This window comes from Ictalurus punctatus, chromosome 21 (genome assembly GCF_001660625.3).
Source record: "Ictalurus punctatus breed USDA103 chromosome 21, Coco_2.0, whole genome shotgun sequence".
In the NCBI taxonomy this organism is placed as follows: domain Eukaryota; kingdom Metazoa; phylum Chordata; class Actinopteri; order Siluriformes; family Ictaluridae; genus Ictalurus; species Ictalurus punctatus.
In genome coordinates this window covers 7731390-7757901 of record NC_030436.2, presented here as the reverse complement: position 1 = coordinate 7757901, position 26512 = coordinate 7731390, and the positions used below count along the sequence as shown (strand labels likewise).

At 36.8% G+C, this 26512-nt stretch overlaps 5 protein-coding genes, 1 long non-coding RNA gene and 1 pseudogene across 6 annotated transcripts; 2 read left to right on the top strand and 5 right to left on the bottom strand.

The window, feature by feature from the left end:
- Nucleotides 1-831: 831 nt before the first annotated feature.
- LOC108254748 (transcription factor HES-5-like) lies at nt 832-2647 on the top strand (annotated as a pseudogene).
- Nucleotides 2648-5941: 3294 nt separating this feature from the next.
- Nucleotides 5942-7147, bottom strand: LOC108254741 (transcription factor HES-5). Its single transcript, XM_017450015.3, is given in 3 exon segments — nt 5942-6881; nt 7023-7115; nt 7118-7147. Coding segments are annotated over 3 exon segments (549 nt in total). The 3' UTR covers nt 5942-6455.
- Nucleotides 7148-9207: 2060 nt separating this feature from the next.
- Nucleotides 9208-12333, bottom strand: LOC108254739 (transcription factor HES-5). The gene is made up of 2 exons (XM_017450012.3): nt 10739-12333; nt 9208-10632 (listed from the first exon to the last, which is right to left on the bottom strand). The coding sequence occupies exons 1-2, from the start codon at nt 10859-10861 to the stop codon at nt 10207-10209; spliced, it is 549 nt and encodes a 182-aa protein (XP_017305501.1). The 5' UTR covers nt 10862-12333; the 3' UTR covers nt 9208-10206.
- An 844-nt stretch (nt 12334-13177) lies between these two features.
- On the bottom strand, nt 13178-13905 carry LOC128628918 (uncharacterized). The gene is made up of 2 exons (XR_008393179.1): nt 13735-13905; nt 13178-13621 (listed from the first exon to the last, which is right to left on the bottom strand). It is a non-coding gene; the product is annotated as an uncharacterized LOC128628918 (long non-coding RNA).
- A 3371-nt stretch (nt 13906-17276) lies between these two features.
- Nucleotides 17277-19645, bottom strand: LOC108254737 (aerolysin-like protein). The gene is made up of 2 exons (XM_017450010.3): nt 19531-19645; nt 17277-18627 (listed from the first exon to the last, which is right to left on the bottom strand). Exon 2 carries the CDS (start codon nt 18604-18606, stop codon nt 17668-17670), a length of 939 nt encoding a protein of 312 aa, XP_017305499.2. The 5' UTR covers nt 18607-18627; nt 19531-19645; the 3' UTR covers nt 17277-17667.
- A 1266-nt stretch (nt 19646-20911) lies between these two features.
- Nucleotides 20912-23280, top strand: LOC108281062 (aerolysin-like protein). The gene is made up of 2 exons (XM_053674135.1): nt 20912-21026; nt 21930-23280. Exon 2 carries the CDS (start codon nt 21951-21953, stop codon nt 22887-22889), a length of 939 nt encoding a protein of 312 aa, XP_053530110.1. The 5' UTR covers nt 20912-21026; nt 21930-21950; the 3' UTR covers nt 22890-23280.
- Nucleotides 23281-24487: 1207 nt separating this feature from the next.
- LOC108254749 (aerolysin-like protein) lies at nt 24488-26192 on the bottom strand. Its single transcript, XM_017450021.3, has one exon. It carries the CDS (start codon nt 26060-26062, stop codon nt 25064-25066), a length of 999 nt encoding a protein of 332 aa, XP_017305510.1. The 5' UTR covers nt 26063-26192; the 3' UTR covers nt 24488-25063.
- Between the last annotated feature and the right edge of the window lie 320 nt (nt 26193-26512).

The following is a 26512-nucleotide window of genomic DNA, read 5'->3' as shown; positions in this document are numbered from 1 at the left end:
ATAACTATTTTAAATAATGATGCAGTCACAGGGAAAATAATACCTCCGAAAATTATGATAAATGTGATGCTTGATCGTTTACTCATAAATCTTCCAAAGATGATGTGTCAGGAAGTAGTGAAGAAAATCATTAATACAGGTGCTGATTGTATTGTTTCCATAAAATGTGGTGATACTGTTTAATGATTAGGATATTGGATTATTTTTGACCCAGGCTTAAACAAAGGTTTGCAAATGTTTTCACATAGGTTAAGAGCTGTGTTTTACTCGTTCTTATATCCTTGGTTACATTCACTATTTTGTATTAATAAATACCACAGCACATTTGTTGAATTTCAGTATTTTCAAATTTACAAACAATATTTCCACATTTTATGGAAATATTCTCAACAGAAAATGACTTACTAACAGGTGAAAAAGCGATAATTAGAGCTGTGATGTGTTTCCACACGTGTGAGCAGTGATTATGAGCGTGTGCTCTGTCAGTGACATTGATCCCAACAAGAGGCAGCAGATCTGCTCTCTTTACAGGGTCACTACTTTCCCAGATTCACACAGTGTTCTGTGAATCCATCTCCATCACCCCACCCCTCCACCTGCTCCCCTGAGACATAGACATTGTCCTCTGCTAGAAGAACACTGAGCATGTGGCAGCCCTACATTCCTCATTGTGTGTCCAAGCTCTCCCATTGGCTCCAAACTGTGAGAAACTCCAACAAGCCCAAGACTCACACATTCATATGGAGATTTGGGAGTATAAATAGAGGAGATGCAGCCAGGACAAATCACACTCGCTCTACAAAGAGAGATCTACAGCACAGAGACACAGGGATGGCGCCAACCATCACTTCAGCAATGACCATCTCAAGCGAGCACCCACCTCTGAACAACAAGGTAAATTAAAAACCTGTTTCCTTTCAATGCTTATATTTACCTGCTTTATACTTAATAGCTCTTTATAGTTCAAGACGATTAAATGTTCTCTCTTTGTTATTTGCAGCTGATGTTATTTACAGTTGCAGCTGATGCACAGAGTTCATATCAACAGCAGCACTGAGCAGCTGAAGTCTCTCCTGGCTCCAGAGTTCCTCAACCAGCAGCCTGACTCCAAACTGGAGAAAGCAGATATCCTGGAGATGACAGTCAGCTTATTGAGACAACTGCAGCAGCAGCCTGCATTATCCTGCAGCTCAGCAGCTGTCAATCAAGGCTTCTCCAGATGTGTCAATGAGGTTGTCCACTTCCTGTCCAAAGAAGAGGTGAAGACACAGAGAAAACTGCTGAACCACTTCCAGAACCTGCAGCCATCTTCAGATGAGAACAGCAGGGAAAGTGTCCTGCCTTAGCTGAGCTCTACAGAGCAGCAGATCATCAGCAAAGAGAAGAGTTCAGTTAAGAGCTCCCTCTGGTGGCCCTGGTAAAGGGAAGATCAAGACTCAAAAGCAGAAAACACAAGTCTATGTGGACTTTATTTGTTTTTGTTTCAATTTCTGTGTGAACAGGATTATATTGTTAAAATTTAACATGTTACTAATATCTTTGGGCAATAGACCTATACCTTTCTACTTTGAGAAAGATTCTTAATGAAATGCTGGTAGAATCCAGTTAGGAACGATCTTGCAGTCTTGAGATTGTATGTTTATGTTCAACATATATAATATTGATACATTGTTTTCAATTCATGAAATGTCCTTTATAACGCTATTTCCATTTTAGGAAAAAAAACATTGTTCTATATTGAACTAACGTTTGTGTTATCTTTTTGATTTTACAAAATTCTGATTGTATTTGATCAGTTTTTATCCTATTTTTTGGAATTGGTCCACAGTTATACTGAAAAATTCAGTACTATGTACATTGTATGTTTATATAGTAAACCACTATAAAATGACTTCTATGAAGGTAATCACATTCTGATTAATACAGAATTATAAAGCTTTAAAATGTTTATTTCTATGGAATGCAGTTTAGTTTATTCTGATAAAATCTTGATTTAAATTAAGAATTTTTTAAAACCTTAATTAAGGTTTATTTTGTACCTATTGAACGGTACTCTTACGTACGTAACTTAAACTTTGTCATTGACAGGATTTGATGAGAAACTTTGTTTCATTGCTATTTCCTGATAATCGCTGTTGAGAAATAATCTTTACATTTAACAGATTTTAGCTGTTGGAAATGTGTCCTGTGTCTTTTGTAAAGACAATCTGTTTAAACTCTGCTCTATTATGAGTGCCATGTGTCTTGAAGAACTCTTCAAGCAAAGGTTGTGATATGTTATCACCTGTTTTCTGAACTATGAGAAAATCATTTGTATACGCAGAACCAAAAAATAAAAAGTAACTCTAAATCGCTCCCTCATTTTCTACATTTTTCATGTTTTGGAACCAAAGTACTGAATGAGTTTGGACAGGATCTGCGTTTTAGAAAATGTTCAAGAAATCCGATAATATTAAAATACGAATGACTTGTTACTCTTTTACTTTTCGTAACAGTGTATTCAGGAAGGATTTCATTAATGGATCATTACATTGACCACCAAATAGCAATTTCATAAACAGTTTACAATAGTAGATGTACTGTATTATTAGTATGTTAAATGTTAGTAGGAAATTCAGTCAGCAGCGTGTTATGTTTCCTGCTTGTTATAGAGAAACTTCAGGAGTTTGTAAAAATATTGAGTCCACATTGCCTAAGCGTCAGTGCTTCTTTCATGCATAATAAAGATTTTTCAGAACACTTAATTTTTTCAGTTTTATTAATGTATATATGCAGGGAAATATTTTGACATCACATTTCAGCCAATATTGATCTTTCCCTCCAGATGGTGAGCGATGTTGAGCTCCTTTATAAAACCACAAACAGTTTTTAAATGTCACTAATGATCCATTCAGGACTAAAGCTTTCGTATTCCCCTGATCTCAGCACAGAGGATTAAGTGTGAGAAGCTCAGACACACTCGTTCCTCATGTTGGCAAGTTGTAAGGTGCATCTGTTACATATGGAGCCCTTATCAGTGACAGAATAAAAGACATTTTAACATGATAGCAAAAACATAATCCACAAACCTCCAACACCACACTGTAAAACCGGATAAGTTCATTTAACTCAAAAAATTTGAGGAAACTAATTACCTCAAAACTTTTAAGTTGATAAATCAATTTCTTTAAACCAAATACACTTAAATATAACAACAATTTATTTTAATTTACAAAGTTTGAGTTAAATTGTTGTTATATTTAAGTGTATTTGGCTTAAAGAAATTGTGTCTTACTTTATGCAGAAATATTAATGCAACCCCCCCCCCCCCCCCCCCCCCCCCCCACACACACACACACACTTCTTTTTTCCAAAAGGATTAATAAATATAATCTATTTGTGCATGATGGTCCCAAAATGTGAAAAACATTCAAACTAGTTTTCAGACTAATAAAATGAGTTCTGTAGTTCAAAAGTTCCTAAAGTTAGACTGATAGTTCTTTTAGGATACTGCAAAGTTTAAGCATCTTTCACCACAGGTGTGAGTCACTCCTCTAAATGACAAACAGCCCCTGAGGGTCTTTTCTAAAAGGATATTAGCATGTCAATAGGCACACTTCTATTGTTTCTCTGAATGGTCAGAGTGTGGGAAAGCTCAGGAAGGAAGAGTCATAGTCCATCCGAAACCACCAGCCACAGGGATATTTTGGGTGCACACAGGGGACACCCTTATGGATATGAGGGTGAACTTTAATGCACAGTGTTGTTGACATCATTAGCATAATTATGGCATTGGCATCTGAATCATTCAGTCCTAAAGAGCCTCACATGGGAATAGGTACAATGTTTTAAATAATGATGTTTTAAATAATGATGCAGTCACAGAAAGTATTAGAAATTATGAAAAATTTGTTGCTTGGTTATTTACTCATTAGTCTTCCAAAGACTATTTGTCTTGAAGTAGTGAAGAAAGTCAGTGATGCAGTTGCTGATTGTATTGCTTCCATAAAATAAGGTGATATTGATTAATGATTAGTATATTGGCTCATCTTGACTCACACACTATTTTGTACTAATAAATACCACAGCAAAGAGAAGAGTTCCGTTAAGTGCTCCCTCTGGAGGCCCTGGTAGACTCTAGAGGTCTTTATTAGACTCTGTATTGAATTAAGGGTAGAAAAAAAAAGCATCATCCTATAATCGGGAGAATTTATTACTGGAAAAAAGTTTCAATTATGGATTCTGGATCACAGACCTTCAATATTCATATTTTCCTACATAGAAGAAGTGTATAAGGACATTGTTGGAGGTATTGTCACGATTCCCCCTTGAAGCAGCGTGCTCTAAGCGCGAATGCGCGAGCACCTGCTTTTCCGCTGTTGACCGTAGTGACATTGGGACACGTGTGTTTTGTTTATGTCTGTCATGTCTCATACCTGTTCCGTCATTGGCTGGGAATTCACGTGGGTCTGAATTGCTCTCAGCTGATAGCAGTTGAGACGCTAATCATGTCGGCATATATAGCGCGTGCCTCCCAGCACACAACGCGGAAGAGTAGTAAGTAGTAAGTAGTAAGTAGTAAGTAGTAAGTAGTAAGTAGTAAGTAGTAAGTAGTAAGTAGTAAGTAGTAAGTAGTAAGTAGTAAGTAGTAAGTAGTAAGTAGTAAGTAGTAAGTGTCACGGTTCATGTTAGAGTTAGTTTAGTTTGCGTCATAGTCAATGTTTAAAGTTAGTTCGTGCTGGATTCTCCGCTTCCAGTTCCTCGTCCTAGTTTGTGTCTTGTTTTGTTAATCGACCTAGATTCCTGCCTAGCCCCGTGTATGCCTGTTTGCCAGTCGCCTGACCTCTTGCATGTTTATGGATTACGTTTTGGATCACGTTTTGGATTTGTCTGCCTGCCTGTCTCTACAAATAAACAACTGTTATCCTGCACTTGCATCCGCATTATCTCTGCTCCGTCACGATTTGTGACAGATGTCCGACTTTTATACTGAATTACACGATTATCACGCTATAGACATGTTTCAAACTGGAAATTGGAGGGTTAGTGTTTACATTTTTTTAAAGTTGTTAAATTGTTTTTAAGTATTACAATTACTTTGTCTGAATTAGACATTTTATGCATCCTCTGTGTTTAATCATTGGTTGCAGTTCATACTGAATATTTGAGCATTTCCTTTCATTCCTCAAGGTGTTCTCATAGATTTTGATCAATTTATTAGATTGTAAATGTATGGATTTATCTTTTGTAAAGACCTGTCTTTCAGAATTCTTCAAGCAACTGTTTTGATCAAATCACAGTAATATAAAGCAATAAAATGTTGATGATCATATTTCATGGTCACTTTCTACTTTCTTAGCAAGCCATCACATTAAATACAACTTCTATAGTGAATATCACATGCACATGCTTCTTTTTTATTGGCTATTCCATGTTATTGTAAATTGTGATCTTCTGGTATGACATTTATCTTTTCCCTTCAATGATGCTTTAAATTCTTCATTTTATTATGACTCATAGCATCTCTTACTTTTATGAGGTCCTGTGAAATTGCTCTCATTCCAGTACTTGAAGGTTCTTTGGATAGCTAAGGCTTTTTAAACTTACACAGACTTGTCAGATGACAAGAATTAAATACACCATTAGCGTCTGAATAGACACACGCTTATTGTTCATTTCATAATCTCTGAATGCAAATAATCCAGCGTGGGAAACCTCATGAATCTTATTAGAATTATAACACAACCTTAACCCCCCAACACATACAGTCTATGTATTTAGAGATTCTGTTGTTTAGGAGTTTATTATTATTTTTTAACACTTAAAACCGTTATGTTCAAAATAGCACCCTAATATACATATTCAGCAACGTACTGTATATGTTGCAAAATGTGATCAGCCAGTGTGCTGGAATGAAGAGCAAACCAGACAGAAAATTTCATTGATTGTTTTATTTCGCCATGTCATGAGTCAAGTATATTCAATTAGTATTTTTAAATATTTTGCCTTCACACAAGGAAATATCCAGAGAGGATCCAATGCCTATCCAGAAAGGATAGTTATTCATTATAAAGTACAACAGGTTTCAGAACATCAAAATGATATTTATAGGTTAATAAAAGCCCTTGATGTGCTTTAGAATATCACTAGGGCATTTATGTTTAGGAAAATAAAAGCCTTTATAAAAGGCAAACCTAAATATCTATACCAGATATAGGAAATGGATGTCAGACTTTAATGATCATTCCAAACATTTGAAATGAATTATTTCTTGAGTATGCAAAGCATTATGAAATAAATGCTTTCTGATGTCTTTTTAATTGCTGAGAAAATTATGTAACAAATAGCACAATATACAAGAAATGGGCGTTCATGAGTAAATTTTACCCAACAAAAAAAAAGCCAGTTATTACTCTCACATTAGCAGACCAATGTGGTCAACAGTGGTTAACAGAGACAATTTCAAACCTAGAAGACTACCAGGGCCTCCAGAGGGAGCTATTAATTGAACTCTTCTCTTTGCTGATGATCTGCTGCTCTGAAGAGCTCAACTGATGCAGGACACTTTCCCTCCTGCTTTCATCTGAAGATGGCTGAAGATTCTGGATGTGGTTCAGTAGTTTTCTCTGGCTCTGTGTCTTCACCTCTTCTTTGGACAGGAAGTGGACAAGATCATGGACACATCTGGAGAAGCCTTGATTGACAGCTGCTGAGCTGCAGGATAATGCAGGCTGCTGCTGCAGTTGTCTCAATAAGCTGACTGTCATCTCCAGGATATCTGCTTTCTCCAGTTTGGAGTCAGGCTGCTGGTTGAGGAACTCTGGAGCCAGGAGAGACTTCAGCTGCTCAATGCTGCTGTTGATACGATCTCTGCGCATCTTCTCCACCAACGGCTTCCTCTGCTATAAATAACAAAGAGAGAACGTTTAGTCAACTTGAACTATAAAGAGCTATTGAACAAAAGGCAGGTAATTGTAAGCATTAAGACGATATTTTTATTCGATATTTTTATTTTTATTCAATATTCAGGATTTTTAAGTTACCCTGTTGTTTAGAGGTAGGTGCTCGTTTGAGGTGGTCATTGCAGAAGTGATGGTTGGTGCCATGGCTGTGTCTCTGTGCTGTAGATCTCTCTGTGTAGAGTGAGTGTGATTTGTACTGGCTGCATCTCCTCTATTTATACTCCCAAATCTCCATATGAATGTGTGAGTCTTGGACTTGTTGGAGTTTCTCACAGTTTGGAGCCAATGGGAGAGCTTGGACACACAATGAGGAATGTAGGGCTGCCACATGCTCAGTGTTCTTCTAGCAGAGGACAATGTCCATGTCTCAGGGGAGCAGGTGGAGGGGTGGGGTGATGGAGATGGATTCACAGAACACTGTGTGAATCTGGGAAAGTAGTGACCCTGTAAAGAGAGCAGATCTGCTGCCTGGTGTTGGGATCAATGTCACTGACAGAGCACACGCTCATCATCACTGCTCACACGTGTGGAAACACATCACAGCTCTAATTATCGCTTTTTCACCTGTTAGTGAGACATTTTCTGTTAATATTTCCATAAAATGTGGAAATATTGTTTGTAAATTTGAAAATACACAGCATCCCTCTTCCATAGTACATGTTTACTTTATTAATAGCGGGTTCTTTTAAAAGTTTTGATCCAGAGTATGAAATACTTTTTTGATAATATTTGATATATCATAATATACAGTATAATACATTTAAAAAGACTAATGCACATATCTCAGTTGTGTGTAGCAACATAAAGTTTCATAGCCCAGCAGCCCAGACACCAGACAGATGTGTCTCATGTCGTGTCTTTGTCAGTCAGTGTGAGTTTAGTGCTTGTCTGAGTTTCCCACACTGAGTCCTCTGTGCTGATATCAATGGAGTACAAAAGCTTTCGAGACCTGAAAGGACCATTACTGATGACTAAACACTGTGTGGTGGATTGTAAAGTGACATCACTCACCATCTGGAAGGAAAAGTCTGAACACGTTGCTAGAATGATCCTTTTTTTTCTGCCATATTAAAACATTTCTATCAGGTGTACAACTTTGATAGAAAGTTTTAATATGCTGAAGATTATTATCAGATTGACATGTTATGTACTTGCTTCTCAGGTGATGTGTCATGATGAACCAGGGGTCTCATTTATTCATTTGTTAGGGGTCAGTGGAGTTTAGCATGCTGACACAATTAAGAAGTCTAACTGTGTTCTCCCGCGCTTTCCCACAGTTTTCCCATTGAGATGAAGTGCTGGACGACAGAAGTGTGTCCATTCATATACTAATGACTCTATGGGTACCCAGATCCTGACAGGCTTCTTCACAAGTGTGCTTCAAAAGCCATAAACACTGCATCTTAGGCAAGGTGGAGTCACTATTTATTTTAAAAAATAATAATAATAATAATGTTTTTTTTTTTTTTTACAACATTCTGACTAAATTTAAACAATTATCTCATGGACTGAAATCATGGCACCACTGAAATAATCCACAATCATTTCTCTTTATTACTGCAAACTAGAAAATCCTATTAGAGCTTTTTTCATCATTCCACTGGTTGCCTGTTTCCTTTTGACTTTAACATTTTCTTTTTATCAGTTTTTAACTGTCTTAATGGTGCAGTACCTTCATACATCTCTGAACACCTGATAATAGATGTTCCGTATCATGTGTTAAGATCATATAGGTCTAACCTTCTCCATATTCCACATATGAAATATTCTTAAATTTTATTGCCACATCGCTGTTATACAATTTAATTATCCATTTAGTCTAATTTTACAGATTTCATTATATTTTTTGATACTTTAGATTTTCATTTTCAGTTTTTTTCTACTGTTATTAAAAATTTTACTATTATTTGTCTAGTTCATGTGCAGAGACCTTTGCACTCTCTTGTAGGGTTCTATATAGTACCTTTAAAGAACTGATCCTGTTCATTTAAATTCCACCTTTAAAAAAAAAAAAAAAAAAAAAAAAAAAAAAGAATAAGACATGCACTTTAGGACATTAATTGCCACATACTGTCATTCTTCTCTCCTGAGATATTTTATACTCTGCCCAATGAAAGACATCAAAATGTGCAGATATTAAATGGTGCAGGTATTAACTATCATTACCACATATTTCTTTTAAGTACTGGCCTGTCCTGTCCAAATGTATTCTGTGTTCTGGTTTAATGACAAAATTCATCACACAGAAGAGAGTAGTGTACACATTTTTATTTTCATTTTTATTTCTGGTGCACTTTTGTGTTAGAGTTAAGGTAATATAATATGTGATAATGTATCACAACAGTCACTTGAACAATTCTTCAACACACATGGTGCTCATAATAGAGCAAAGTTTAAACAATTTGTCTTTACAAAAGACACAGGAAACCTTTCCAACAACTAAAGTCTGTTAAATATGAACAGATCAAGATGATATTTCACAAAAGAAATAAATAAATGGGAATTAAATAGAAAGTGTCTCAACAGATACTGTCAAGGGCAAAATGCATGTTTCATAATTAATAGTACCATGCAAAAGGTACAAAATAAACATTGGCTAAGGGGGGAAAAAACGTAAAATTTCTCAAATTGTATGAGAAATAGGCAATCAACATGCAACATATTGATAAACACTATAATCCCATTTCAAATAAATGGAAAATTAAAACTGAATAATTCTGTATTAACCAGAATGTGATCATCTTCATAGAAGGCATTTAATGTTTATATATTTTCTACTTCAATATAGAAATATAGTGTATTTAACCAGAAAATACATAATACTGTATTTTCCAGTAAAATTGGCCAACCAGCTCACTAAAATGTGATCAGGCTTGATCAAAAACCAACAGAATTTTGTCAATTCAAAAAGATAATACAAATATTAGATCTAATATAGAATAATACATTCAGTGTTTCTCCTAAAATGGAAACAGCATTGTAAAGGACGTTTTGTGAATTTAAAACAATGAATCAAGATTATTTATATTAACATAAACATGCATTGTCAAGACTGCAGATCTTGACATTGCTCCTAACTGGAGTCTACAAGCATCTTCATTCAGAATCTTTCTCAAAATAGAAAGGTATAGATCATAAAACAATAATAAAATGTTAAGTTTTAACAACTCAGTTATAATCCTGCTCACATAGAAATTGAAAGAAAACCAAACAGTCCACATAGACTTGTGTTTCCAGCTTTTCATTTTTAGTCTTGATCTTCCCTTTACCAGGGCCTCCAGAGGGAGCTCTTAACTGCATTCTTGTCTTTGCTGATGATCTGCTGCTCTGTAGAGCTCAGCTGAGGCAGGACACTTTCCCTCCTCTTCTCGTATGAAGATGGCTGCAGGTTCTGGATGTGGTTCAGCAGTTTTCTCTGACTCTGTGTCTTCACCTCTTCTTTGGACAGGAAGTGGGCAACCTCATGGACACATCTGGAGAAGCCTTGATTGACAGCTGCTGAACTGCAGGATAATGCAGGCTGCTGCTGCAGTTGTCTCAATAAGCTGACTGTCATGTCCAGGATATCTGCTTTCTCCAGTTTGGAGTCAGGCTGCTGGTTGAGGAACTCTGGAGCCAGGAGAGACTTCAGCTGCTCAATGCTGCTGTTAATACGATCTCTGCGCATCTTCTCCACCATCGGCTTCCTCAGCTGCAAAAAACAAAGAGAGAACATTTAGCCATCTTAAACTATAAAGAGCTATTAAGTAGAAAGCAGGTAAATATAAGCATTGAAAGGAGCCAGGTTCTTAATTTACCTTGTTGTTTAGAGGTAGGTGCTCATTTGAGATGGTCATTGCAGAAGTGATGGTTGGTGCCATGGCTGTGTCTCTGTGCTGTAGATCTCTCTGTGTAGAGAGTGTGATTTGTACTGGCTGCATCTCCTCTATTTATACTCCCAAATCTCCATATGAATGTGTGGGTCTTGGGCTTGTTGGAGTTTCTCACAGTTTGGAGCCAATGGGAGAGCTTGGACACACAATGAGGAATGTAGGGCTGCCACATGCTCAGTGTTCTTCTAGCAGTGGACAATGTCCATGTCTCAGGGGAGCAGGTGGAGGGGTGGGGTGATGGAGATGGATTCACAGAACACTGTGTGAATCTGGGAAAGTAGTGACCCTGTAAAGAGAGCAGATCTGCTGCCTGGTGTTGGGATCAATGTCACTGACAGAGCACACGCTCATCATCACTGCTCACACGTGTGGAGTCAACATTTATTTTAATGGGATATAATGGGATATATGCTGTGTTATTTGTTAAGTTAGATTAATTTTTAAAAGCAAAACCACCGTAATATATATCCAAAGATAATCACTGGTTCTCACCCATAGTTTTCTGTTAAACCTATAGCTAAAGCCAAGCTTTACAGTAATATTATCTCTACTTTTGTCTGCATCACTGTTTGTATTATCTTTAGCTATTCTAATTGCTTTCTAATGCACTTTTTAGTATGTTTATACAGATTCTCTGCTAATGTCACCAGGAAAACTGTGTGGTAACGTTCACCCTCATAAGTGAATAAGTGTGTCTACTCCCATTTGTGCACCCAAATATCCAGTGTGTGGTGGAGTTTAAGACATTGATGACGATAGACTGTGAGGCTTCCCTCCTGAGATTTCCCACACTCTGACTATTGAAAGATTGAGTCAGAAACAATAGAAGTGTGCCTACTCACATGCTAATATATCCTACAGGCTAATCGTTTGAGACGACTTTACACTGTCTCCTATATTGTCCCTGAGGGCGCTACCCTTCTTCCTGCACACACTTAATATACACTTTCAATACAAGGTGTCACATTTTTGCTGTTATTCCTTATCAACAGGTCGTAATAACATGATTTAAAAATCTTCATTTGTAATTCTGAGGTTTTTGTAGATCTCATCTCAAATCTCATATTTCAACACTATTCTAATAATCCTGATAATCTACATTGTTATTGAATATATCTTGTAAGGAATCCACCTATAATAGAACAGCAACTGTACTATTTAGCCATTGCTGAGGGTAAAAAATTTATTTCACTAATGTGGTAGTTCATTTTATCGATAATTTAAATTTTTACACTGAAGATTTTATTGGATGGAATATATTGTTAAATTGTTCAAAAATTTTCATGTTATGTCTTTTCTTCTATCACTACCCGGACTCCAGATGTAACAGATGGGACTCGCGTCATGTCTTTGTAAGTCAGTATGAGTTTAGAGCTTGTCTGAGTTTCCCACCCTGAGTCCTCTGTGCTGAGATAAATAGAGTACAAAAGCTTCAGAGTCCTGAATGAACCATTACTGATGACTAAACCCACTGAGTCTGACGTCACTCACCATCTGGAGGGAAAGATCCTTATTGGCTAAGATGTCCTGTTTATATTCAAATGTTGTTATTATTATTATTATTATTATTATTATTATTATTATTATTAATCTGTGTTTTGCTTATTAATGATTTCATTATTTGATGTACACATTTTTCTTTAATTTTGACATGTTGACATGAAATTTTATTATTATTTATAAATCTCTCCCTTGTTCCAAGTTAACACAGTTTTACAGTTGTTGCGCAAATTTATTCTAAGTATTCTACCAACTGGGTGAGATTATGCAAGATTGTATACAAAAAACTACAAGCCCTAACCTTAATGGTTCAACAGTTGTTGTATGAATCGGTTTGTGCAAAGTAATCTAATTTCTTTGACTTCTTTTGCTTACACATAATGACAAATGAAACAGTGGAAGTGTTTATTTTAGAGGAAAACCAGTGAGCAGAAGATTAACATAGTAAGAATATCAGTAAAATAGGTCTATGTTGAAAACTGAGCAGAGTGAACCAATGAGCTTCTCTATTATAATTGCAGTTTTAATCAGACCTTAATTTGAAACAGTAGATCCTATTTTTTTTCATAATCATGCATTAAACTTCTGCTACCATAATCACTATACAAACAAAGATTATTTAAAAAAAAATAATTGTTTACATAAAACTAATTTTAAATGGAAACACGAGAAAATCAGAATAAAATATAGTGTGTGTCATTATGTAAGAAAATGGAATTGGTTAAAGAAAGCAAATTTTTATTCAACAAAAGGAATAGCACACTTGCAAGGAAAAAAGAACCCCTCAAGTGTTCTTGAGTAAGTTAAGGGTAGAAAATGTTGTATTTAAAATAGATATGAAATAAAACACAAATGGAAACAAAGCATGAGTAACACGTGATTTTATTGAGGATAAACAGGGCTGGTGGGGCTGTAATCAGTGGGCGAAGACAAACAATAGGGAGAGAATGGCTGGTAATAGGGCGTACATCCTGGGGAAAAACTGTAGCCCACTGAGACATAAGAAGAGGAATAGTCAGGACTGGCAGGTGAAAAGGGAAGAGAAAGGCCAGAGCCCGTGTCATCATCGGTCTGGTAGTCCGAGGGGACGGGTGAAGCAGCAGGCAGAGGGTCAGTCTGAGTGGAAGCATCCACACACCTTAGCTGGGCAGATTCTGTATCTGAGAGGCGGTGGGAACCCGGAGATGTCCGACGGGGTGCGCAGGAACTCAGTCAGCAGGGTTATGTCGGCAGTCAATTGTGCAAGCTGGTAGCGGGTGTTCAGATCAAAGTCCAAACTCTCCAGTAAAGAAGATAAGAAGATCTGACCTGGACACACAGAAAAACACAGAATGTTCAATACTCGGGAGAAAAACACCACATGAACCTAATCGCTGAGGCATGCTAAAGAGCTTAGTCAGATTATATTCGCCTGCACTCACACACATACATAGGAGCAGACGTCCAACTGAGAGTCACGTTCCACACACACACAGAGAGGTCTGTACGTTATGCAGAAAAATAATATTGTAAAAGCATATACACATGCTAAAAGAGCTGGAAAGAAAATACAAGCAGAGACATCACCTAAAAGCAATGTAGAAAAAGAGCAAACTTACCCATAATTAGCAGAAGACTAGATGTAACGTTATGGAGATCCCCTCTCAATGAAAATCCAGTCAGGAATAACACAGTAAGCAGAAGTCAGCTTTTAAAAAATAGAAGCCAAGATAGGCCAAACATAAGGGGAGTGGAATCGAACCAAACTTCGATGATAAGGGACGCTGAAATAAGCGAATACTACATGACAAGTGATGCTAAAAAACACGTTTTAGCAAACATAAGGGTTTTTGGTATCAGCTGAACTTGGAACATATTGGTAGTGGAAAAAGTGCTGAGGGTGGGAAAACGGAATATGAGGAACTTTATCAATAGAAGAGCCTCAGCTCTGGGTTTTTTAGATCACCCTTGGGACGTCTCAACTGTGTGGATCTCATGTGAATGAAACAATAAACTTGGACCCTTGCTTCTTCTCACTCACTGATTCGGTATCTTGCTTTCTTCATTCAACTGTCTAGTAGATAAGTACCTGACTCTATGATAAGTTAATTAATTGTATTTGGTTGGTGGATGTAATTTGGAACCACAAAAACTTCCTAAAAACATCTAGTTGGAACCTTTTTAATAAAGAAACACTCCCAGGTAGATCCTGGCCACTTGAATTCCACATGTCACTATTCCCGAGCTTGGCAGCAGCTACCGAGAAAGGCCAGTAGCCTTTAGTTTTAAAACGTGAACGAGGGACTGAAAGAGTAGTTGGCTGGATGATCAAAGAGATCTTGCGGCAGTATACGGGGTAACTGCAGATGCACTGGGGATCAAGTCCATGCATAGCTTTAAAAACTGAATAGCAGAATTTTAAAATCAATGTGGAAATTGACTGGCAACCAGTGTAAAGAGGTGAGGACAGGAGTAATATCCTCATGTTTTCTTGTGCCACTCAATAATCCAGCTGCCGCATTTTGAACCATTTACAAGCGATCTAGAGCGGTTTTAGACAATACAAAATAGAGGGAATTACAGTAGTCTAACCTTAATGTAATAAATAACCATTTCCAGGTCCTTCTTAGAGAGCATTTTCTTAATTTTAGCAATAGAGCTCAGCTGACAAAAGATGCTTTTGACAACAGCACTGATCTGTTTATTAAAACACAAGGATCTAGAATGACATCAAGGTTTTTGACACAATCGTGCACATTGGTAGACAGAGGACCTAACTGATTAAAAATAGCAGTAGTTGAAACTTGTGGGACAAAAATTATTATTTCAGTTTTATCATGATTTATCTGTAAAAAAAAAATCATGTGCATTTAATATCCAGCATTTAATGTCATAAAGACATTCATACAGATTTACCAGAGAAGAGCTGTTGTTTGAAAAGCCGTGTGTCGTCAGCATGACAGCAATATGATTAGTTGTGTTTCTGAATTATGTGACCAAGGGGAAGCATATACTGTATAGAGCAAACAAAAGAGGTCCCAAAATGGAACCCTGAGGTACACCATAAGAGATCTATGCATGAGATGAGAAAGAATTTCCTTCATTAACAGAAAAAGTTCTCCTCTTAAGGTAAGAGGCAAACCACTTTACCACAGGTCCCTGAAACCCAGCCACATAATTAAGACTCTTTAACAGTATGTCATGATCAACTGTATCAAAGGCTGCACTTAAAATACAGCAGGAACCAGAGTCAAGAGAGAGTAAATTGCCATTGGTAACCTTTAACAAAGCAGATTCAGTACTATGTAGTTCCCTAAAACCAAACTGAAACGTATAAAAAATGTTAAAAGTACTCATGTAAGAAGAGATCAGAGAATAAACAACTTTTTCCAAGACTTTTGAAAAAAGATAGTTTGGAGATGGGTCTGTAATTATTCAGATCATGTTGGTTAAAATGATGTCTTTTTAACAATGGCTGGACTTCAGCATGTTTATATGCAACTGGAACAACTCCATTTTCTAGGGAGCTATTAATAATAGCAGTAACAACCAGACTTAAAACTGGAAAAGCCTCTTTAAAAATGTGTGAAGGCAAAACATCTAAAGGACAGTTTGTAGACTTCATATTAGAAACAATATCAGAGAGTTGTGATGGTGACACAAGTTGAAACTGATGTAGAGAGCTCTGATATGACAATGTTTCTAAGAGAACAGAGCTATAGGGGGTAAGTTAGACCTTATGTCCTCACCTTTATGAATAAAATGATTTACAAATTGGTCACACAGGACAGTACAAGTCTCTAAAAGGCCACTCGAAATAGGATTTTTAAAAGTAGGATTTAAAAAGTACCTTTGAACTTTTGCATTTTGTGGAATTAAATTGGACATATATTTGAACTATGCTTCTTTAACAGAGCTCTGATCCTGCCTAAAGTCTGGTGCACTATGTGAGATTTTTAATAATCCTTTGTGACTTTTGCTTGTCAGACTGTACAAACATGATCCCGCTGTAAGCCATATCATACTGTAGAATCTCAGTTGTCATTAAGACATTAACAAAAAATTCTTATGGAATTTTTTCATATTCCATAAACATGTTTTTTGTTAGGAGAACCCATGTGTGTTAGAGAATTAGGAGACACAAAGATTCACTAGTGTACCATCGACTTGATCAGTGGAAGGAGCATTTAATTCAATACACAGCTCACTGTACTATAAAAAGAAATCTAGATGAATTTTTAGGAAGTTTTTTTTTTTTTTTTTTATCAGACTATGTGAGTGGGGAGTGTGTTGCATGCATGTGTTTGTGTGTGGGTGTTTGTGTGATATCAATGTTGCAACAATAGAAACCTGTTTCTCCATTGTGCTGCTTACGCAATGGGAGAAGAAACAAATAAATGTGATGTTGGGAAATCAACAAATACTACTTATTAATGAAATTGAAGTTGATCACAACAACGATGTAACTGGAAGAGAAGTCAATGAGAAACATTCCACCTGGGGGGCCCGAACCTACACTATTTAAACCATAACTCAAAGATTCTGTCAGAATGGAGCCCAGCTAATAATTGCAGGTAAGGAAGTGACACCGTTGAGTAACACTAACTGTCTTTGTGTGGCCATCTGCCCAACATGTCACAACAAATAGATAAGATTTAGCTACAGATATCTTATGAAGTTCTTATGGAATTTTTTCATATTCCATAAACATGTTTTTTGTTAGGCGAACCCATGTGTGTTAGAGAATTAGGAGACACAAAGATTCACTAGTGTACCATCGACTTGATCAGTGGAAGGAGCATTTAATTCAATACACAGCTCACTGTACTATAAAAAGAAATCTAGATGAACTTTTAGGAAGTTTTTTTTTTTTATCAGACTATGTGAGTGGGGAGTGTGTGCTGCAGTATTTGTTGTAAGGGTATAAATTGTTAATGAAAACTAACGAGGTCTCACACACAAACACATTTTGGCACATGCTGTCTACAACAAAAGCAATATGAAGTTTTTATTGAAAATCAGATGGAGTGAACAATTTTATTAATTGAAAACTTTGCAGATTAAAATGAAACAGAAGAATCATCTCCATAGTAGTGCGTTAACAAGTGAAACTTTTTTCAATTCAATTCAGTTATCTCAAAGCAGCTTTACAGAAACGTATAAGCACAGGATACAGATTTTAAGTGTGAAACAGTAATAATAAAAAGAAAATGTGCTTAAAGCAAGCTACAATCATATTAAATCTGCGAAAACATAAAATGAGATGTTGTATTCATTTCTCAGAGTGTGTGTTAAAATAATCTTTAACCAATCGAACAGTGTGTCTGCACACAGCCCTAACTGTGAATGTCGAATTTACAGGCTTTTATTCCTGTTTATTCCTTCACAACTACTTTTGCATCAGTGTAATTAAGGCCTTTGTAGATTCCACTGGTTGGAAACTCCAGCACACTTCCATTATAGCAGGTAATCTGGACTGTGCCAGTGTAGGGGAGATCAACTGTAGCCCGGCCAATTGTGATGTCCACATGCACGGTTTTCCCTGGAGGGACTTTGACAGGAAAAGAGAACAGCTCAGTTCTCTCCTCGCTGTTCTCTAAACCATATGAGCTCTCAGTTCCCACTTTGAAACCGAATCCAGCTGATACTTCAACAACCTCTGGGATTCCTGCCTTCACTTCCATACTAAATGTGAATTCAAGCTTGTTGGTAACAGACCAGGAGGACTTTCTGATGATTGTTTTGGAGGTTTCTAGCTTATACTCTTGAGTTTGAGTAGACTTATTTTCATAAGTTGTGGATTTGATTTCCTCAACAGCCACATTAGGTATCACATCATGAAGTGTGGGATACTGAACATTTGTTAGCTTAGTAGACTTGACTGTGTTAATGAATTCAAAGCCTAAGGAATCCATATCTGCACCAGAATGTCCTGTGATTCCCACGCAGATCCCAGAACCCACGTCAATTGGATATTCTGTTTTCAGACCCCAGTCTGTCATTTGTGCAAAGAACTCGCGAGAGCGATTTGTCCTGAATTTGATGGCACCCAGACGTGTTCCAGCTCCATTTCCCCAAAGTGAAAGGGAGGTGAAATGCTCTCCATCTTCAAAGGAAAATTCTGAAAACCTCCCTACAGGTTCTCCAAACTGTCCGATCTGGCCATCAGTAAGCCAAACCTTGATGGCTTTTATCTGCCAGCCGCCGGCCCACACCCAGATCTTTTTCAGTGTGGCTCCATTTCCAACACCATTAAAATTAAAACTCTTGCCTCCGCCTCCACCAATTACCAGGATGGGTGACAGGTATGACATGATTTTCCACGTAATGTGTTCCTTAAAAAAGACAAACATTTATTCAGGTTTAATATGTTAAATTGGAAAATAAATATTCCGAAAAAGACCCAAGAAATTTGGTTTCCCATTTTTTCACAAATAAGATATTGAAATATCAGAAGCATGTATTGAGCTTCTGCCTATATTATTTGCTAATTGGGCTCATAAAGCATTATCAACAAATTGTCAACACATATTTTTAGATTCAATTATACAGCCTAATGGCCAGTGCATACTTTGTGATTAAACCCTGTCATTTATTAATATATAGGGTAATGCTTTACATTAAGGTTATTTGAACAGACATTATTTAACACATTACAGTTCTACTGACATAATCTAACACTTGTATTAATTGATGAATAAAAAACAACAACAACAACAAACAAAAACCCACCTCCACTGAACAATGTTTATACCAGTCAGTAAAATAAAGCCCACAATGAACAGCTGTTTATCAAAATTCAGAACTGAGGCTAAAGTTTCATAATTTAAACCTGATGCTCGGTTTAGGATTTTAGGAACATGTAGTTAAATTTGTGACAGTTTATGTAAACATAGTTTAGTCATGGATTAATTAAAGTCAAAGCAGGTCTATTATATTCAAATCTAAAATCTCAATTAACATAAGTTAACTTTTCTTTCTTTGTGACATTAGTTTTGAATTCTGTTTTTGTTCACATTCCAGATGTTTTATTCATGTTAAATTCATGGTTTATTAATGTTTACTAATGAGGTAAATAATTTTATTTAAGGAAACCTTAACCTTATTAAAGGGAATGTAAAGCTATAATAACAGCACCTATAATCTCTATCCCTGCTATAAATATTGCTAAAATAATAATTCCAAAGCTTAAATACAATAACCTATATAATTTGATCAAGAATAGTAGGCACACTTACAAGAAAGTTGTCAGAAGAAGGTAGCAAGAAATGGCTCCCTTAAAAGAGTTTTGTCAAGGATGTAAGTTTAATGGATAAGACAGAAGTGCTTGCTCTCTTATTTATACTAGTTAAAGAGGGTGGGGTTGAATACCTTATTTTCAAATAATGCTCGTGTGTGTGTGTGTGTGTGTGTGTGTGTGTGTGTGTGTGTGTGTGTGTGTGTGTGTGTGTGCGTGTGTGTGTGTGCATGCATGTGTGTGTGGGTGTGCATGCATGTGTTTGTGTGTGGGTGTTTGTGTGATATCAATGTTGCAACAATAGAAACCTGTTTCTCCATTGTGCTGCTTACGCAATGGGAGAAGAAACAAATAAATGTGATGTTGGGAAATCAACAAATACTACTTATTAATGAAATTGAAGTTGATCACAACAACGATGGAACTGGAAGAGAAGTCAATGAGAAACATTCCACCTGGGGGGCCCGAACCTACACTATTTAAACCATAACTCAAAGACTCTGTCAGAATGGAGCTGTACTATAAAAAGAAATCTAGATGAATTTTTAGGAAGTTTTTTTTTTTTTTAATCAGATTATGTGAGTGGTGAGTGTGTTGTTTTCATTAACAATTTATACCCTTACAACAAATACTGCAGCACACACTCCCCACTCACATAGTCTGATAAAAAAAAAAAACTTCCTAAAAGTTCATCTAGATTTCTTTTTATAGTACAGTGAGCTGTGTATTGAATTAAATGCTCCTTCCACTGATCAAGTCGATGGTACACTAGTGAATCTTTGTGTCTCCTAATTCTCTAACACACATGGGTTCGCCTAACAAAAAACATGTTTATGGAATATGAAAAAATTCCATAAGAACTTCATAAGACATCTGTAGCTAAATCTTATCTATTTGTTGTGACATGTTGGGCAGATGGCCACACAAAGACAGTTAGTGTTACTCAACGGTGTCACTTCCTTACCTGCAATTATTAGCTGGGCTCCATTCTGACAGAATCTTTGAGTTATGGTTTAAATAGTGTAGGTTCGGGCCCCCCAGGTGGAATGTTTCTCATTGACTTCTCTTCCAGTTACATCGTTGTTGTGATCAACTTCAATTTCATTAATAAGTAGTATTTGTTGATTTCCCAACATCACACTTATTTGTTTCTTCTCCCATTGCGTAAGCAGCACAATGGAGAAACAGGTTTCTATTGTTGCAACATTGATATCACACAAACACCCACACACAAACACATGCATGCACACACACACACATGCATGCACACACACACACGCGCACACACACACACACACACACACACACACACACACACACACACACACACACACACATACACACGAGCATTATTTCAAAATAAGGTATTCAACCCCACCCTCTTTAACTAGTATAAATAAGAGAGCAAGCACTTCTGTCTTATCCATTAAACTTACATCCTTGACAAAACTCTTTTAAGGGAGCCATTTCTTGCTACCTTCTTCTGACAACTTTCTTGTAAGTGTGCCTACTATTCTTGATCAAATTATATAGGTTATTGTATTTAAGCTTTGGAATTATTATTTTAGCAATATTTATAGCAGGGATAGAGATTATAGGTGCTGTTATTATAGCTTTACATTCCCTTTAATAAGGTTAAGGTTTCCTTAAATAAAATTATTTACCTCATTAGTAAACATTAATAAACCATGAATTTAACATGAATAAAACATCTGGAATGTGAACAAAAACAGAATTCAAAACTAATGTCACAAAGAAAGAAAAGTTAACTTATGTTAATTGAGATTTTAGATTTGAATATAATAGACCTGCTTTGACTTTAATTAATCCATGACTAAACTATGTTTACATAAACTGTCACAAATTTAACTACATGTACCTAAAATCCTAAACCGAGCATCAGGTTTAAATTATGAAACTTTAGCCTCAGTTCTGAATTTTGATAAACAGCTGTTCATTGTGGGCTTTATTTTACTGACTGGTATAAACATTGTTCAGTGGAGGTGGGTTTTTGTTTGTTGTTGTTGTTGTTTTTTATTCATCAATTAATACAAGTGTTAGATTATGTCAGTAGAACTGTAATGTGTTAAATAATGTCTGTTCAAATAACCTTAATGTAAAGCATTACCCTATATATTAATAAATGACAGGGTTTAATCACAAAGTATGCACTGGCCATTAGGCTGTATAATTGAATCTAAAAATATGTGTTGACAATTTGTTGATAATGCTTTATGAGCCCAATTAGCAAATAATATAGGCAGAAGCTCAATACATGCTTCTGATATTTCAATATCTTATTTGTGAAAAAATGGGAAACCAAATTTCTTGGGTCTTTTTCGGAATATTTATTTTCCAATTTAACATATTAAACCTGAATAAATGTTTGTCTTTTTTAAGGAACACATTAAGTGGAAAATCATGTCATACCTGTCACCCATCCTGGTAATTGGTGGAGGCGGAGGCAAGAGTTTTAATTTTAATGGTGTTGGAAATGGAGCCACACTGAAAAAGATCTGGGTGTGGGCCGGCGGCTGGCAGATAAAAGCCATCAAGGTTTGGCTTACTGATGGCCAGATCGGACAGTTTGGAGAACCTGCAGGGAGGTTTTCAGAATTTTCCTTTGAAGATGGAGAGCATTTCACCTCCCTTTCACTTTGGGGAAATGGAGCTGGAACACGTCTGGGTGCCATCAAATTCAGGACAAATCGCTCCCGTGAGTTCTTTGCACAAATGACAGACTGGGGTCTGAAAACAGAATATCCAATTGACGTGGGTTCTGGGATCTGCGTGGGAATCACAGGACATTCTGGTGCAGATATGGATTCCTTAGGCTTTGAATTCATTAACACAGTCAAGTCTACTAAGCTAACAAATGTTCAGTATCCCACACTTCATGATGTGATACCTAATGTGGCTGTTGAGGAAATCAAATCCACAACTTATGAAAATAAGTCTACTCAAACTCAAGAGTATAAGCTAGAAACCTCCAAAACAATCATCAGAAAGTCCTCCTGGTCTGTTACCAACAAGCTTGAATTCACATTTAGTATGGAAGTGAAGGCAGGAATCCCAGAGGTTGTTGAAGTGTCAGCTGGATTCGGTTTCACAGTGGGAACTGAGAGCTCATATGGTTTAGAGAACAGCGAGGAGAGAACTGAGCTGTTCTCTTTTCCTGTCAAAGTCCCTCCAGGGAAAACCGTGCATGTGGACATCACAATTGGCCGGGCTACAGTTGATCTCCCCTACACTGGCACAGTCCAGATTACCTGCTATAATGGAAGTGTGCTGGAGTTTCCAACCAGTGGAATCTACAAAGGCCTTAATTACACTGATGCAAAAGTAGTTGTGAAGGAATAAACAGGAATAAAAGCCTGTAAATTCGACATTCACAGTTAGGGCTGTGTGCAGACACACTGTTCGATTGGTTAAAGATTATTTTAACACACACTCTGAGAAATGAATACAACATCTCATTTTATGTTTTCGCAGATTTAATATGATTGTAGCTTGCTTTAAGCACATTTTCTTTTTATTATTACTGTTTCACACTTAAAATCTGTATCCTGTGCTTATACGTTTCTGTAAAGCTGCTTTGAGATAACTGAATTGAATTGAAAAAAGTTTCACTTGTTAACGCACTACTATGGAGATGATTCTTCTGTTTCATTTTAATCTGCAAAGTTTTCAATTAATAAAATTGTTCACTCCATCTGATTTTCAATAAAAACTTCATATTGCTTTTGTTGTAGACAGCATGTGCCAAAATGTGTTTGTGTGTGAGACCTCGTTAGTTTTCATTAACAATTTATACCCTTACAACAAATACTGCAGCACACACTCCCCACTCACATAGTCTGATAAAAAAAAAAAACTTCCTAAAAGTTCATCTAGATTTCTTTTTATAGTACAGTGAGCTGTGTATTGAATTAAATGCTCCTTCCACTGATCAAGTCGATGGTACACTAGTGAATCTTTGTGTCTCCTAATTCTCTAACACACATGGGTTCTCCTAACAAAAAACATGTTCATGGAATATGAAGAAGAAAAAAAAGATAAACAAAAGAAATTATAATAATAAAAATAGGAGAATGTCATATTTTGGACAGTGAAGCCATTCAACTGTGTAAATCTCTAGCACCTCAAGAGTGGGCTCTTAGTTTTAAGTTATAGATAAGATATAATCTAATTACATTTGATATCTGTACCCTCTTTTTTATTGTAACTTACAAAGCCATGGAGATCTGCTATGAAAGTATTTAACAAACTAAGGATTGTAATACATTTTAGTGGTATAAAAGAGATCAAAGAATGAAAACAAATGGCACTGAATGCTATATATGAATGCTATAGCATTCCTCTATATAGCTATAGCAGCTGCTCCACCTGGACTGGAAATTACTGTAGGAACTCACAGTGCAAAATCCAAAAACATTTAGCAGACGCTTTCATCCAAAACGACTTACAAATGAGGAAATACAAGTAAAGCAGTATATGAAGCGGAGAACAATACAAGTAGTGCTACAATACAAGATTTTTAATTTAGTTCTAGAGAAGCAAAAAGCACAGAGTAGAGGTGTAAGAGCCAGAGTAAGCGCAGAATTTTTTTAAATTGGGGTTTAGGGTTAGGGTTAAAGAAGTCAAGTGTTCATGGAAGAGGTGGGTCTTTTGCTGTTTTTTTAAAGACAGGGACAGATTCTCTCCGGATTGAGGTTGGAAGTTCATTCCACCACTGAGGGACAGTCAGCTTGAAGGTTCTGGAAAGGGACCTCATGCCTCTCTGAGTAGGCACTACCAGGCGTCGGTCGTTAACTGATCGCAGGTTTCATGAGGGAACATGAACCTCAAGGAGAGTGTTGAGACTACATAAAGTGCAAATACACAACAATGTGAGATGAGTGCAAGGCAATAAATACACCGGACAGAACAATAAATACACAGGACAGTAAATACACCAGATAATAAATTCACAGGACAGTAAATACACCAGATAACAAATGTCACATAACGCATCTTGACCCAAATCTGCGGTCATTTTTGAAAAATTGCAAGCTCCTCCGAATATTGCGGATTTTGCCTGATTGCGCGTTATTTTCTGCGATCACATGAAGATAATCCTGAAGGAACTGGTTATATATTTTATTTTACTTATAATTTATTTTTTTAAAAATTATTTTATTTTCCCCTACATGCCTGGGAAGTGTTATAGATCCTTCTTGAACAGAGACCATGCTTTGAAACACGACATTGTACACAGTAAAGTGTTTGAAACAAGTAGGGTGAATTACAGTATTTTATTCATTGGAAATTTGAAAAGAAGCAGAAATTCATCTCCACAGCAGTAAACTACCATAAATAGGTATATAAAAAAAAATTACAAACATTTTCAGAAAATCAAAAAAGCAGATCAATCAAAACCTATGGGTCTGCATCACTTGTACACTGGTAAGGTAAAGCAACAAAAGAATAATTATGGTCACCATTATGAAAAGCCAGTAATCAAAACTGAAGAAGCAGAATTAATGATTCATTATTTAAAATGTTTCACAAATCAATTCACTCTCAGCCTCTGGCTCCTCAGCAAGCTTTTTTGTGGATTCATTCACATTTACTTTTGCATCAGTGTAAGTGACCCCTTGGTAGTTTCCACTGGTTTTAAACTGCAGCACACTGCCATTATAGCAGGTAATCTGGACTGTGCCAGTGTAGGGGAGATCAACTGTAGCCCGGCCAATTGTGATATGCACATCCACGGTTTTCCCTGGAGGGACTTTGACCTGAAACGAGTACAGTTCAGTTGTCTCTACAGTATTCTCTAAACTTTGAGAGCTCTTAGTTCCTTCTGTGTAGCGATATCCACTTGATACTTCCACAATCCCGGGAACTCCTGCCTTCACATCCAGGCTGAATGTCTCTTCAAGCTTGTTGGTAACAGACCAGGAGGACTTTTTGATAATTTTTTTGGAGGTTTCAATTTTAGATTCTTGAGTTTGTGTAGACTTATTTTGGAAAGTCATGGATTTCATTTCTTCAAAAACCACACTGGATATCACATCATGAAGTGTGGGATACCGAACATCTGTTAGCTTAGTAGACTTGATGGTGTTGATGAACATGAAGCCTAAGCAATCAACATCTGTACCGGCACGTCCTTTGATTCCAACACAGATCCCAGAACCCACATCAACTGGATATTCTGTTTTCAGACCCCAGTCTGTCATCTGTGGAAAAAACTCACGGGAGTGATTTGTCCTGAATTTGATGGCACCCAGACGTGTTCCAGCTCCATTTCCCCAAAGTGAAAGGGAGGTGAAATGCTCTCCATCTTCAAATGTAAATTCTGAAAACTTCCCTGCAGGTTCTCCAAACTGCTTGGACTGGTCATCATTAAGCCAAACCTTGATGGCTTTTATCTGCCAGCCGCCGGGCCACACCCAGATCTTTTTCAGTGTGGCTCCATTTCCAACACCATTAAAATCAAAGCGAGATCCTCCTCCCCCATCAATTTTACAGATGCCTGCCAAGTATGACATGTTCTTGATCTTAATCTGTACCTTCAAAAAAGCAATCAAATATTTAGGTTTAATGTGTTAAAAATAAATTATCAGAAACATATACTGTAGCCTTCTGCCTACTGTATATTATTTGCTCAGTGCATACTCTGTGATTGAAACCAGTCTAATATAATATAATATTGTTACGTGACAGTGTGTTTGTATTTGTGCGCTCCCTCGCTCTTTTTTCTTCGGTTTGCGCTTCTGTCTCTGGCTGTCCTCCTATAGGTGGATCCCTGTGGCAATTACCATTCACTGATTGAGAGGGCTTGACCAGATGGAAGGTCGGAACCCGACCTAAAGAGGTGGCGTTTTGGTTTAAAAGCAGCACTTTGAAGACTCATGTCAGGTCCTAGGCTCAGTGTTATGGTGCGTTCAAGTTCTCCTAGGATGTTTGCGTTTACGAGTTGCAAAGTCTTAACTACGTCG